At 38.0% G+C, this 14,270-nt stretch overlaps 1 protein-coding gene across 5 annotated transcripts in view; it reads right to left on the bottom strand.

The window, feature by feature from the left end:
* Nucleotides 1–607: 607 nt before the first annotated feature.
* The window catches only part of galt (galactose-1-phosphate uridylyltransferase), a 41,237-nt gene continuing 27,574 nt past the window's right edge, over nucleotides 608–14,270 (bottom strand). For 2 of the 5 annotated variants that reach the window (XM_044173085.1, XM_044173089.1), the window contains 3 exons: nucleotides 10,927–11,010; nucleotides 4,876–5,030; nucleotides 3,574–4,411 (listed from right to left, as the gene is read on the bottom strand). In XM_044173085.1, coding sequence (XP_044029020.1) covers nucleotides 4,298–4,411; nucleotides 4,876–5,030; nucleotides 10,927–11,010 — 353 coding nt within the window. In that variant the 3' untranslated portion in view covers nucleotides 3,574–4,297. Of the gene's footprint in view, nucleotides 1,152–3,573; nucleotides 4,412–4,875; nucleotides 5,031–10,926; nucleotides 11,011–14,270 lie in introns of those variants that run through there. The other 3 variants (XM_044173087.1, XM_044173086.1, XM_044173088.1) reach the window with 3 other exon arrangements.

Here is a 14,270-nt window from a genome sequence, read left to right as displayed (position 1 = left end):
TCTGTTTCGTTTATATATGCAAGGAGGCTGCACTGCTGAGAGTTCAATTGTGTGTACAATTGCCAAAGAAACATCAGTTTGTCACGGTCAGCCATGTTTTTCTTTTACGTCGTGCACCTGGAACGCTTTGAGGCCGGAAGTCGGAAATTTCAATTTGGAAATTCCGACCTCCAACATTGTCTGGAACGCAGCATAACAATCTGTTACAACTGTACTGCAAACAACATCCCGATTTCTTGTTCAAAAGCTAAACTCACTGGTGTGCACAAGTCAGGAAGACTATGCTAACAGACCATCAGGGAATTATTCTACAAAAATGGATAGTTTTCAGTTTTTGAACTGGTAAGGGGGAAATGTTATTAGAAAAACACTTACCTTACATAAAAGTAGATTTTCGTTGATATCTCAAAGACGACGGCTTGGATCCCGCAATTTTTTTAAGGGATTAAGATGACAGGCATACATTGGCGAGTCACCAAGATACCAAACCGCCGCAGTCGAGGAAATATCAGTTCGCCGGTTCCGCGATGTGCACCAACACGAAAATATAGCCCTAAATCTCTCCAAGTTGATTTTCATATCATACCGAAATGAAGGGGCCTTTAAATTGTTCAACATTACAAGTTCTTTATTTTCCTTTTTCTTTACAGCAGTGGATTAGTGCATCGTATTTACAGTGCAGATCAGCTTGGCCCAAAGCAAAACTAAAGAAAAATGAAAAATAACTGGGGACTTTCAAATGAAAGATAAGAAAAAAATTAAAGGTAACTAACGACAAAACAACTCTGCACCGGGCTATGCCACATTTAAGTTTGGGCCCCTGGCAGTAGACAGTCACTGTAGCCTGCTCGTCAACATGTTGGAACCCTGGGAGAAGCTCCAACTCCTGCTTACAAAAACAGTAGCTCCTCCTACTCCAGGAAATAACAATTAGACAATCAATTAACTTATAGCAAAGATGTATCCATTACCCAATAGACAACTTTTATAAGTTAACAGTAGACAAACATTACTAAACATGTTAAAAGAGTAAACATGATCTGCCCCTCATCCATACCACGCTTGGCGCATTCCCCCAGGTCCATAAAAGGAGTCCAAATAGGTGGGGACGGCAGTTTCTGGGTCCAAACTAGAGGATGGCCAAGTGCAGTCTACAGGTGATGTGAGAAACACAAACATTAATGAAATAAAGATGTTAAAAACCCCAATATTTTGTCAGGCTTTCTTCATGATGCCATGTATCAGTGTGACTGTGGCACCAATGCACAAACAAAATAACACAACTACAATTAACAGGTTTCGACCCTTAATCTGTACTAATTACCAAACAACCCAGACACCTGTTGGCTAGACGGTATGTCAAGGTGGACAAGCACTGTGTGTTGTGTCTTAAGATAAAGGTTAAGTGGCATCCCCGTGACAAGTGGCTTCCTCGAAGGTAGGTAATAAAACTTAATAAGTACGGTATGCTTTGGAGGAAATGGCCATATGGTTCATACCAATCCAATATGAAGAAGACAAATGTTAGTACAATACTTGTGAAGACCCTCGTTGAGTTTTCTAGCCCCTAAACTTACCCGCAACTATCATGACTACGTGCCAGTCTAATGTCAAAAACTTAATTCAAACACATCACAAACTACATTTTTATGAATTTGTTGATAAACTGAATGGATCACTGGCTTCTCATGGCCTGGCTGAACTAATTCTTATTCCATGTTGCTTTTATAATATTGTAATAATAGTTGTCTCATCAACTTCTACTGCCTGTAACTCTAACTTGTTTTGCTTGCAGCATAATGATGGAAACCTCGTTTTCTCACAGCATTGCATGCATCAATTTGAGTGTTTGATTAATTATCCATTATCTGGCACTGCTGTTTCACAACATTGACTATTATAGCTAAAAATGCAAGGCAATGATGTTCAGGAAGTAAACTCATCAAACATCTACACTGAGAATTATTGGGTTTATAGATATAAAGTCCAACTGTACTATCCAGGACACAGACTCTTGCCTCATAATGGCAAACAACCTGCTGAAGTGTCCATTAGAAAAATACTGAGCACCTATTTGCTCTAGGGGTGCTATTATGTAGCTACTTCCCTGCTGAGGGATAAAAAGTTAAGTAGTGTGTATAGAAACTTTCAGTTCAATTGATAAAAAGAAGGGGCGATTGAATGTAATGGAGTTAGTATAGGCTAAAGCAGAGTCAGATTTTCAGCCTAAATCCAGGTCATCCTCCTCACTTTTTAAGCAACACTACCATCTGCTGTTGTCATAGTGAGAGCACACCTCATTTAACATGTCAAGAGTTAACCTGGCATTTCTATTTGCATCGTTTACAGTCACCTGATAAACACAAGTGCATGTTCAACTTGTTTTTAGCTATTCACATGCAGCGGTTAATGTAATATGGTTGGAGGATGCAAGAATCTTAATTCACATGCATCCTCTTGCTTACTGGATCTTTGCCCACCCTCTACATTATTATGTCAGGACAAGGGCCCTCAGTGATCCCTTTAGGCTTTTTATTAGTTACACCAAAGTAATCATTTAATTTCCCTGCATACATCTTTCTAGAAACAGCTGATATTCAGATTCTAATTTTATTTCAAGTAGTAGTTAATTATAATGAAGTAATTATAATGAACATTGCATTTACACACCCATGTGGAAAAAACTCAACATATCAAGTGAAATCCATATTGCTCCGTTCAACGTATCCTCATTCAGAGATATCTTACTAAAAGTAATCGTAATCCTACGAATGTCCAGCAACAGGTGTACCGTAACTTACGTAACTTAAAAGTAAGTGTAACTTAAAATAACTCAACATTGACTTTTGGTTTCACACGGGACACAAATTCCAGTCTCCCGCATGAAAGTCCTGTATTTGACGTAAGAGATGTGGGACAACATCCACAGTCCATGTTCTTTTTAAAAAAGCATTCCAAAGTTCAGCACAATCTGTCCCTCTGCTGTGGCTCAGTAAGCAAACACTGTCCACTGAAACACAAAGAAGGAATTCTGTATTAAAAAAGACTGCTGAGTAATCATATTAGCTTCAGCTGAACTTTAGAAAAAATGTTTTACATAGAGCAAGGATTGTGGATTTTGTCCCACATCACTTACACTGACACCACTTTAGGAAGGATCTCTTTGCAGCTAGAATGGACAAGGAAAACAATTACAGCAACTGATAACCCTTTCAATGCACATATGGACATGAACCTATTATTATATTATGACACATTTGAAATAAATGTGAACCTATCCTTTAACATGCTGACCCTGTCAAAGGCATACAGTCTCAGTCTCTCTCCATGGTGCTGAAGCACTGAAACCCAGACTCTGTGTCTCTCTCCGTGGTGCTGAAATATTCAAACCCATGCTTTGTCCCAAATCACTTCCTCATTCATTCATTAAATATTCCCTGCCCCTTATCTTATTTGAAACACTTATGATTCAGCATCATTTTGCGTCACCATTTGCAGGTGTAGTGTCGAATTATGTGTAATTAGCACATCTGTCTGTGCAGTAGCGTGGTGTGCATACAACCAAATTACACCAAACATTGAGTATTTAATTCCAGACATGTTCCAACTCTATAATCAATATGTTTTAATCATTTCAAATCTGAATATGGCAGGAGACATGGCATCTGTTCAATTATTTATTTTCTATATCAAATTAAGCATTACTGTCACACCTTTGAGGCTGAAAGCTGTAAAAGAGTTAACTTATTCGAGTGCTATTTTCCATGTAAAAACATTTACAAGAAACAAAGGCATTCATTTGAATCACAAATAACTCATTGTGTTGTTGGAAGCAAAAGCTTTGTGGTTCAAAGGTTTCCAACATAACCAAACAACAAACAAAGTTTGTTTAAATTCAACAGAAGGGACAGCAGAGAAGAAAAGAATAATGTTCTCTCATTATCTCCCTAAAACATGGAGGACGGGTTCCATTGCACACTGTGTTTGAAGTCCATTTCGTAATTGCAGTAAAGAGCCCAGTACCTGCATTGTACACAAAGATGTATTAAAAATATAACCATGTACTGTATAGTGTGCAAGTTAGAATATCTTAATGTTCTGTGTTTGCAAAGGCACTTTAACATGTTGCACCAGTTCAGAGAAGTATGTTAATCACTCATCATGAGCTTTAAATGTTATTTTTTACAGTACTTCCAGAACAAAAGCATTACATCAACCGTATATATTTCTAAAAGGTGTATTGTGGTTTAAATAAAGCTGTATTTCCCCCTGTCTTCTAATCATCACACACATTGTTTCACTTGTTTGACTTTGACCTTCCTCCCCCTTCTTCTTCTTTTTCTCCTCTTTTTTCCTGGTTCTCTCTGGTTTTGTAGTGCTCCTCTGGTAGGTTCCTTAGCTTCTCAGCAGCCTAAAAATACAAGAACACAGCAGTGCCAAGCATAGTTTTAAAGACAAATGCAGGGACAGAGGGTGAATCCACTGCAGTCCAGATTTTGCATTATAATTACTAAAAAAAAGGGTTAGCTTTTGATGATGGGCCTTTGATGGCCTGGGGTGAAAATAAAGCCCCTAACATCATATCTCCAATCTTACTACTTTAAATCAGTGGAAATAAGAAATGAATAACACAAAAATTCAAGAGACATCCCCATACTAAAGGTCAGAAGTTTCATCTCTAAAGGTGCTATACAAGTTATGACTGTGAATTTCCACCCGCTCCCCTACTGCAGGAAGCTTCAGATAAAAACATCAACTTGATGCATGAAATGTAAACGTAATCTCAACAGGCTCGACTGAGAGAAGGATAGTAAATTACATTGTGCAAACCCAGCTTTAAAAATATTTTCACAGTGTGTATGTTACATTATTCACCTGTTCAGGGGTGAGGTCCCTTTGCTCCTGGGCGAGCATCTCATACCCCACCATAAACTTCTTAACTGTAGCTGAACGCAGCAGAGGAGGGTAGTAGTGAGCATGCAGCTGCCAGTGAGAGTTATCTTCCTTTAAGTGGGGGCCAGTCGGGGCTCCTGAATAAAGAGAGGGAGACATCAGACTGGAGACAAAGAACCAGCTTTACTCACACAATCAGAGGCTTTGTTAACCACACCTCTCAACCTCCAGAGTCATCTGAGCTACTTCCAGGTTACAGCTGCAGATCACAAACAACCTGATCTGGTGACTGTGGAGGCCATAGCATATGATTCACATTATTTTCATCCTCATTAAACCATCCAGAGACCTTTCGTTCCCTCTATGGAAGCATCTGCAACATTCCTTCATGTTTTTCTGCTCTTTTATTCAGGTCGTTCTTTTAATTTGTCACCATCTGCATCAGATTACTGCATAAAAATAGCATTTTACATAAGTCTCTAAATCCTCTCAAGAGGGTCATTAGCAAAGATAGATTTCCAGTGATTTGTGACTGTATTTAACATTTAAATAACTTTTTTGATGCCTGTGTTGCTTTCTGCTCATAGTGGAAAGTAATGAGGTGATCAGAAGTAGAAGAAGTAACATATCTCTCTTAAAAAAACACAAAAGAAAGTAATAAAAAAAAAGATCCCCGGAGACATTGTAATCACAATAAGAGCCTTTCCTTTAGAGTCAGTTTCCTGACAATGGGGGCTGATCAGACACAGATAGGGACGACGGGAGGTCGACATAAAGGAAACTAATGGATGGTAAAAGAAAAAGGAAGAACAAAGAAAAGACTGAAGAGTCCAGATAAGGAATGAATAGAGACAGATGCTCCTATTAGTAGACAATTACCTACTTTAAAAATTGGGTCCAAACACATCCAAAAATCCACAGTTTTTGGATGTTTGTTTTGTCTGCTGCATGTGTGTGAAGACATAAGCGAGTGCACGTTTTAGAATTAACCTAAACTTGCAGATGTTCCTGGATAGGGAACCGGCAATTTTAACAGTTGTCACATTGAGAGAACAATCATATCACTGTATATCTGACACATTTTCTACCAATTCCATATATTTTATTATATTCTTTATTTGGATCCCCATTAGCTGCCACTAAAGTAGCAGCTACTCTTCCTGGGCTCCACACACAACAAGACATAACATATAAAACAAGACATATACACATGTTTAGTTTTTTACTTGACTGTCACTGTCTTGAACATGTTCTTATTGAGACTTTTTACATCACAACACTGTAGTTGTTCAGGTCGGTTAATTAACGTTGGGGTTTTTGTTAATGTGTTTTTTTAGTAGTCTTAAAATTTGCCTTACTGGGCGCTTCAATGAACATAGTTGGTATATATCCAGGATGTTGCAATGTTATGTACTGTAACTCATGCTTTAGTTGGTAGCCCTACTATAACTGTACCCTTTCTGTGTCCCTACATGTCTGCTGTCTCTCTCTGTGTCCAAGTCCTTCATCCAGCCAGTTAATATGGTCTGTAATGTGTTGTGTGTTTTCCTCCTGAAGACAGGGGCCCCCTGTTACAATCACTGGTCCTCCACACGAGTTGCATATGCATAATATGCTTCTATCGGATTTTTACATTAGGTACTATTCGTTTAAATCAATAATGCATCATTTTCAAAATAGTTCACATTAGCCCTAAATAAAAGCTGGCTGCTTTTAAGTGAGATAAAATAAAGCACAAACACAGATAGGAGATAATGCAACTCATTCTGTGGGCCAGGTCTGTGTGTGCGTGTGTGTGTGTGCGGATGAGAGTGTGTGTTCCAAAATGAGGTGGTCAGTGTTTGTGCAGTATGTCTGTGTGTGTGTGTATGTGTGACAGACACACTGTGTGTTAGCTACAGCATATCCATTATAATCTCAGCAGTCTCTTTTCCCTTAATCCCACTTGATAAAGTTAAAATAACACCATTATTTTGGGAGTTTTAAAGTTCTTCTACTAATTAAGAAAACAGTTGTAAGTATTCTATCAACTTCAAGACGAACAATGGAAAAACACTAGGAAAGTAGTAATAGTAACATCATACAAGATTTTGTTTTTGTTTAATTCCACATCGTCAGAGGATCATGAAACTGCATTTGGCAGTGAATATTTAGGGCTATTTGTTGCAACAGTGGAAAGTAATATGGTTTTAATTTTTTGTTCTTAATCACACTAGAGATGGGATATTAAACTAATTGATCCATTGGAGAAATGGTGAAGTGGTGTAGTATTGGATTCAACGTTTGATAAGAAAAGGGAAAATTAACTTCTTTCTTGGTTTTTCTATCTCTTCCTGTGGCATCCTCCTCTGTATCTCTGCCCAGCATCTCTCACTCTCTTGAGACTTTCCTCTCACTCTTTTCACTGTTTTGAATAACAAGAAATAGGAGGGCGCTAATAAACCAAACTGTAATATTTCACAGATAATTAGGTAGGTAGTTGTAGTCTGAAAACTCAGAAAAAAGAGGGAGGTAGTGTGAAATTGGCATGTGTGTGATATTTTTCCCATGGTAATATCTGGTATTGTATGTTTTAATAGAGATACTATAAAGGCCTAATTGAAATTCTTCTAAATGTATTTACCGTCTTTGGTAGATGTTTCCCCCCCATTTTTCCCCCAGCCTTGTCGAAAACAATCACTCTGTTTGCCACAGAGAATAAGGTGAACCGACTAACTACCTGCTTTTAACCTTCAACACATTGCTGTCACATGACCTATGGGTTTTAGGAAATAAAACAGACTAGAAGATTAAAGCCGAAACTTAATACAAGATCTGTAGGAGCCTTCACCACAGGCAACTTAAGGCTGAGATTTTATTTCAAAGATAAATATCAGACAAAATAAAAAGAAGAAAAGTGAGTCGATGATTGTGTCCTCTCATGCCCTCTGTCCTTCTCTCCACACTTGAGTGTATCATCTCTCTTTTTATAAACTGTCTTTCATGTGGGCTGCATTGCTCTGAACAAAAACAAAAAACAGAATGGCAGTTGATAAGTGTTCACAAAGCTATAGCGCTTCATTCTGTAGACTAAACTGTTAGTCCTTATTACTCAGACTATGTGCACACCTCATTGGTCTGAGGCTGTTCATGAAAGATGAAAGAGATCACAAAAAGCCCATAATTTGGAAGTGGAGGAGTACAAAAAGACAAAATAATAAAAGAAAAAAAAATAGTTCACAAGCAAAACATCAAAGATCTTTTCCTCTTTCTCCTCAAGTGGTCAGCACTTGAGGAGAAAGAGATATACAGCCTGATGAACTGACCAAGAATGACAAACTCAAACTCAAAACTATTGAGTAGGTTGCCCCTGTTAATAAGATCTTTTTCTCACAGGTGGTGATCGTTGGGCTAAGTTGAAATAGTGCAGACGGAAACCATTCATCTTAAAGGGATAATATATTTGATTTATGAAAGTTCTATTAATTCAAAACTATGCAAACTCTATTCCATTCTATGTCTGAACAGCCAATCCAGGGGCTCTGTGAGGCTGTACATACAGTAGGGACAGCTGTGCTTTGAGCTAAATGATAACTTTAGTGTGCTAACATGCTCACAATGACAATGCTAACATGATGATTAACAGGTATATTTTATATGTTCACCATCTTATTTTAGCGTGTTAGCATGCTAAAATTAGCTAATTAGCACTAAACACACAGTACAGATGAGGGTGATGGGAATGTCATCACTTTGCAGGTATTTGGTCATAAATGCCTAATTTGACCTTGTGATAGAGCTAGATGAAAATAGATCAACGGTTTTTATAATTCATCCTAGTAGTACATGTCTGTACTTTCAATGGCAATCCATCCAATAGTTGATGAGATATTTCAGTCTGGAACAAAGTTATGGACCAGCTGACTGAGTGACAGACTGACATTGGCGTCCATAGAAACACACCGCCAGCTTGGCAAAAAAAAAATCTGGTTTAAAATGCCACTTGAGCACAAAAATAGGCCTAATGTCTGTCAGAGAAACCTGCCCTTTATGTGTACAAGTTGTCTTGGTGGTGCATCTAGATCTAAGGTGTAGTGTTGATATTCCCAGATTAAGGCATTCTTATTCAGAATGATGTACAATCAGTGAACAGTGAGCTTTCCTCTCTCTGAAACAACTCAGCAGAACACAACTGCTGCAGGGATTGAACCTACAACCTTTAGCTTATACAAGCATCACTCTGACCACTCAGCCGTGATGACACTGCTCTCCTTTCTGTCACACATCACTCATTGCATCACTGCACTCTGCTAACCTTTGTCTCAGTTTGAACCCGCTGCAAGGTGTTTCTCTGACATTAGGTATTTCCCTCACTGTCTCAGTACAAATATCAGCCAATGCTTTAGATTCACAAGAGGAACAGCTGTCTTGACAGCAAACACCTTTCTGTACAAAGCTTGCAGTCTTTTGTGTGTTTGTGCAAGCTGCTTTGTTACAGCAAGTCAATTAAACACTTGCCTGGCCATAGTTAAAAGAAGATTCATACCCACATCTTGACTGCTGTGAGTTATTTCAAAATAGGTTTATTTTGGATTTAAGTGAGATCTATGCAAATGCATTTCACTTCGCATGGTCTGTCAAAATGAAAAAGTAATTTGGCCCCCATTGCAAAGGTGACATTTCCAGGCATTTGTTGTATGTTTGCTTGCTTATTCACTTGCTCGCTGTCTTGTTGCTGGTTCTTTCGTTTCCTCTGACTGTATTGTTTTGCTGTGATGCAAAAGTAATGAGAACTACAGGAGAATGGGTGCAGGATCCAGACACACAATGGTGAAAAATGAGTGTAGCAGAACATGTTCAGGATGAGAGACTGCAACAAACATTGAAAACAGCAACCTAAGCGTCTCCACAATGTAGTGTAGTGTAGATTAGTGTAAAAAAGTATTTTCACTTACAATGCTTACTTTATCACTATAATCACAGTTGTGGAAATTAATCTCCAACTCACTACATCATGCCTTCAGTAACTTATGTTCACATAAGTGATGCTCCCAAATATCAGAATTTAAAAAATGGATTCAAAAGAAAAATATTGACAAGGAAATCGTCATACAATTCCCTATGACATTACAATCTCACTATGGACTGTATAACATTTTCCCCTCAAGCTATTATTGGCACAAAAAGCCAGTGTATTTAACTGATGTGAATTCTTCCTCTTTTAAAAGACTGATACAGGAGTGTTCACATCCACAAGACAAAGACACAATGGAATGAATGATTTGAAGGCATGTGAATAAGCTTGATTAGATTGGACAAAAAAAATATCTTGGAAAAAATAAACATTGTCATGAATCCTGGTTTTAATTATTAAGATTAATATAAAGCTAGAGATATGTAAAATATTTTAGCATCTTTTCAGCTAGTATGGAAGCCACTGCCACCATGCTGTTCAGCAAACAAGACAATACAGACATACAATCATTCTCTCTCCCCATGCTACTTTAACTGATGATAAAAGCCTGGAATTGCACCATGACTGCTCTTTGCCTTTGAGAACTCCTGCTTTCCTTCATGGTCATGTAAGAGATAAAACATTAAATATGCTGATGTGTCTTGACTGTGCATTGAAGTGGTAATAAGTGGGTGACATCAAAGCTGTTTGTCAATGTATTACAGCGGAGATGATTAAATGCTACAAGAGTTATCTAACCTGTAGGGAGCGCACGCTGCACCTTACTGTACATCTTTCCAGGTGTGAAAGCATTTTAATGCATCTCTTCCCTCTTAACTGATTGTCATTAGAAGACTTAAAATCCTGACTGTGAAAAGACTCAACTTCACATATTTCATGACTGACTTTTGCAGATGACGACACGGATGAGACAGTTCCAATCCACCCACAGATGTTTAATGTATTTAGATGAAAATTATCTTTAATCTTTCCCACCATCTGTCCCTCGCTCCTTCTGTCACGCTACAAAAGAGACCTTAAACAGGTATCGCATTTATACCAAAACCTTTTCTTTTTAGCTCTCCCACTTTTTGTCTTACCGTGCCAGCCCATGGAGTAGGGGAAAGAGATTTCAAACAGATTGTCATACTTGGTCAGCAGTCGCTTCATAATGTCAGCCAGACCTTGATAAACAGACAGACAGAAGAGAGGGAGATAAAGTGAGAAAACAGGAGGAAGGTGGGAGGGAGGGAGAAAGAAGATGTTTTTTAGTGAGTATTGTTAACAATGAATAACATGAGGACGGGGAGCTGAAGTGGAGGCATGTAAGAGTAAAAACAAAAAAAAATTAACTGAAAATTGAGAGAGGAACCTACAACTAGAAAAGCTGTAAATTGAAAAGAAGATGAAACTTGTATTATTCTTGAGGGCAAATTAAATATAAAAGAAATGCCTGAATACATGATGAATAAAACCAGAGACAAAGTGCATAGTTACATAAAAACACACACAAACAAGTTTCTCTCCCACACTCTCCTCAAATCGTGGACAGATAGAAAGCATCAGAATTCAAATTTGAAGCAACTTCCTTAATTGATCATCTGTCACAATTAATAACTGATTAGTCTTTTAAGCTTATAAACTATAAAAAGCATGTTTCTCCCAATTGTGCTCCCAAATGTGCTATTTACATCAACAACCCAAATCAACGGGTATATATATATATATATATATAAAATATATTGGGTATTTGAATTATGAATTAAATAAACATACTGTAAGTAAATTATTTTAGTCATGCGTTAAAGAAATTAAATGAAATAAAGCAAATAAAATGCCAAAAAAAAATCTAAATAATTACTCAACGTTGTAAATTTTCAACAAATGGTCAAACTAAATTCAGATTATACTAGATTAAACATAATAATTCTGTGCAATGTCCAGGCTTTTTTGCAGAGCATAACAAGCAGGACACTTAATATAAAGGTCAACCCATCCTTGTATCAACAACAAAAACAATCTCTATCCAACAGAAACCCTGATCTGGATTATTTAAGAATATCAGAATATCTACTGTTTACTGTAAACTACATATAGGCTTCTTTTGTGCTTTTTAATTGGCAGATCACTTTCCAGGGACCAAACTTCCAACAAGACACCTCTCACACCCAGGTATCTGCTGAAAACCATCGGAAAATACTCTGAGAACTTATGCCCCAGTGATACACAAACACTGTTAAGCCGACTTTGCCCATAATCATGATTGATCTAATTCTTAAGGGTGATTAATTGATTACTGAACAATCATTAACATCCCTACATCAGACACTCCTGATCCACCTGTGAAACAGTTTGATGTGACTCAAAGCATTGAATTATAAGTCAGTTCAGACCACGAAAACAGCCTTTCTGGCATCTACTGACTGCAGGAGCTGATTTCGATTTGTTATCCTGTGCTTATTCTCCATGTTCAGTTTGAAACAGTGGTAATGGGCTGTGTCTCCGACAACACCTATCCCACTGATACTTCTTATCTATGTGCCTTGGGCTTCACACCTTCATTACACACCAGCTCAATCAGCTAAACAGAAGCTCAGCTGTCAGCAGAAGTCTTCCAAATGAGTTAGTTAATTTACAGATGCAATGGTGTTTGTCCTTGAGAGGGAACGGTAGGTAATCTCATCAGATCACCTGGATCTTAAAAGAATTCATTCTCTGACGACAACAACAACAACAACAACAACAAAAACATCTACTAGTCATTTAAACAACTTAATGTTAGGAAAAATGGGAAGTGAATGATCGTAAATAACCAATTTAATTAACTGTTACCCAAGCATTTTATTGTTTTATAAATGATATAATACTAGGAGGGTTGACAGGAAAAAAATACATGCAACCACCATAAACTTCAATTTACCACCTTTAATTAGCATATTGTTCGCTATGGAGACCGGTTTGACAATAGACATCATCCATTCATAATTAACATTCAATTCAGTTCAATTTTATTTATATAGCACAATTCATGACCTAGGCCTAGACCGTACTCTTCATAATATTATTTACAGAGACCCAACAAATCCCACCATGAGCCAGCACTTGGCGACAGTGGCAAGGAAAAACTTCCTTTTAAGAGGCAGAAACCTCGAGCAGAACTAGACTCAGGGTGGGCGGCCATTCGCCACTGCCATGATCGGTTTTGATAGAGTGAGAGAGAGAGAGAGAGAGAGAGAGAGAAGGGGGTTGTGGGGGGCACAATGCAAATAGAATTTTTAAATAGTAATAATGTAATGCTAGTGGTTATATTAATATTATTAAATCAATAATAATAGGAATGACAGTCACAGGAACAACAATAACAACAACAGTAACAGAGCCAATAATGACAACTGTAGTAGCAGTTGTCGAGCAGGAACATAGGGGCAGCAGGTGGGCTACAACCACAGATCCAGTCTCTGCAGCTCCAGAGGTAGAAATACCTGCTGAAAGCAACAGAAGGAGAGAGGAGGGAAAACGAGAAAGCACAAAACTACGGGAGAGAGAAGATGTCGAGTTAGTAACATGCAGTAATGGGATAAAAATGCATACAGATGGAGAGGGAGAGAAGGAGAGAGGAAAGAGGTGCATCATGGGAAGTTTCCTGGCTCTAGGCATATAGCTGCATAACTAAGGGATGGTTCAGGACTCACCCAAGCCAGCCCTAACTATAAGCGTTATCAAAGAGGAAAGTCTTAAGTCTACTCTTAAATGTGGAGATGGTGTCTGCCTCCCGAACCCAAACTGGGACCTGATTCCACAGGAGAGGAGCTTGATAACTGAAGGCTCATTCTACTATTGGAGACTTTAGGAACCACAAGTAAGCCTGCATTCTGGGAGCACAATCTTCTAAGTGGAGTAAGAAGGTATTATGAGAGCTTTAAGATATGATGGTGCCTGACCATTAAGGGCTTTGTAGGTGAGGAGAAGGATTTAAAATTTTATTCTGGATTTTACAGGGAGCCAGTGCAGAGAAGCTAATATTGGAGAAATATGATTTCTTTTCCTAGTTCTTGTCAGTACACTGGAGCAACTGGAGACTCTTAAGGGACATATTCAGCCTGATAATAAGGAATTGCAATAGTCCAACCTAGAAGTAACAAATGTATGGACTAGTTTTTCATTTTGAGACAGGATGTGCCTGATTTTTACAATGTTGCGTAGGTGAAAGAAGGCAGTCCTTGAAGTTTGTTTCATGTGGGAGTTAAAGGATAAATCCTGATCAAAGATAACTCAGAAGTTTAACTTGAAGTTGAAGTTTAGCTAACTGGTTAGTTTCATCAGGCTTTATCGATAGATATAATTGGGTATCATCCACATAACAATGAAAGTTTATGGAGTGTTTCCTAATAATATTGCCTAAAGGAAGCATATATAAGGTGAATAGAATCGTCCAAGCACAGAA

The sequence above is a fragment of the Siniperca chuatsi genome, linkage group LG18, assembly GCF_020085105.1.
Source record: "Siniperca chuatsi isolate FFG_IHB_CAS linkage group LG18, ASM2008510v1, whole genome shotgun sequence".
NCBI lineage: Eukaryota > Metazoa > Chordata > Actinopteri > Centrarchiformes > Sinipercidae > Siniperca > Siniperca chuatsi.
This window is presented reverse-complemented; position numbering and strand designations above follow the sequence as displayed.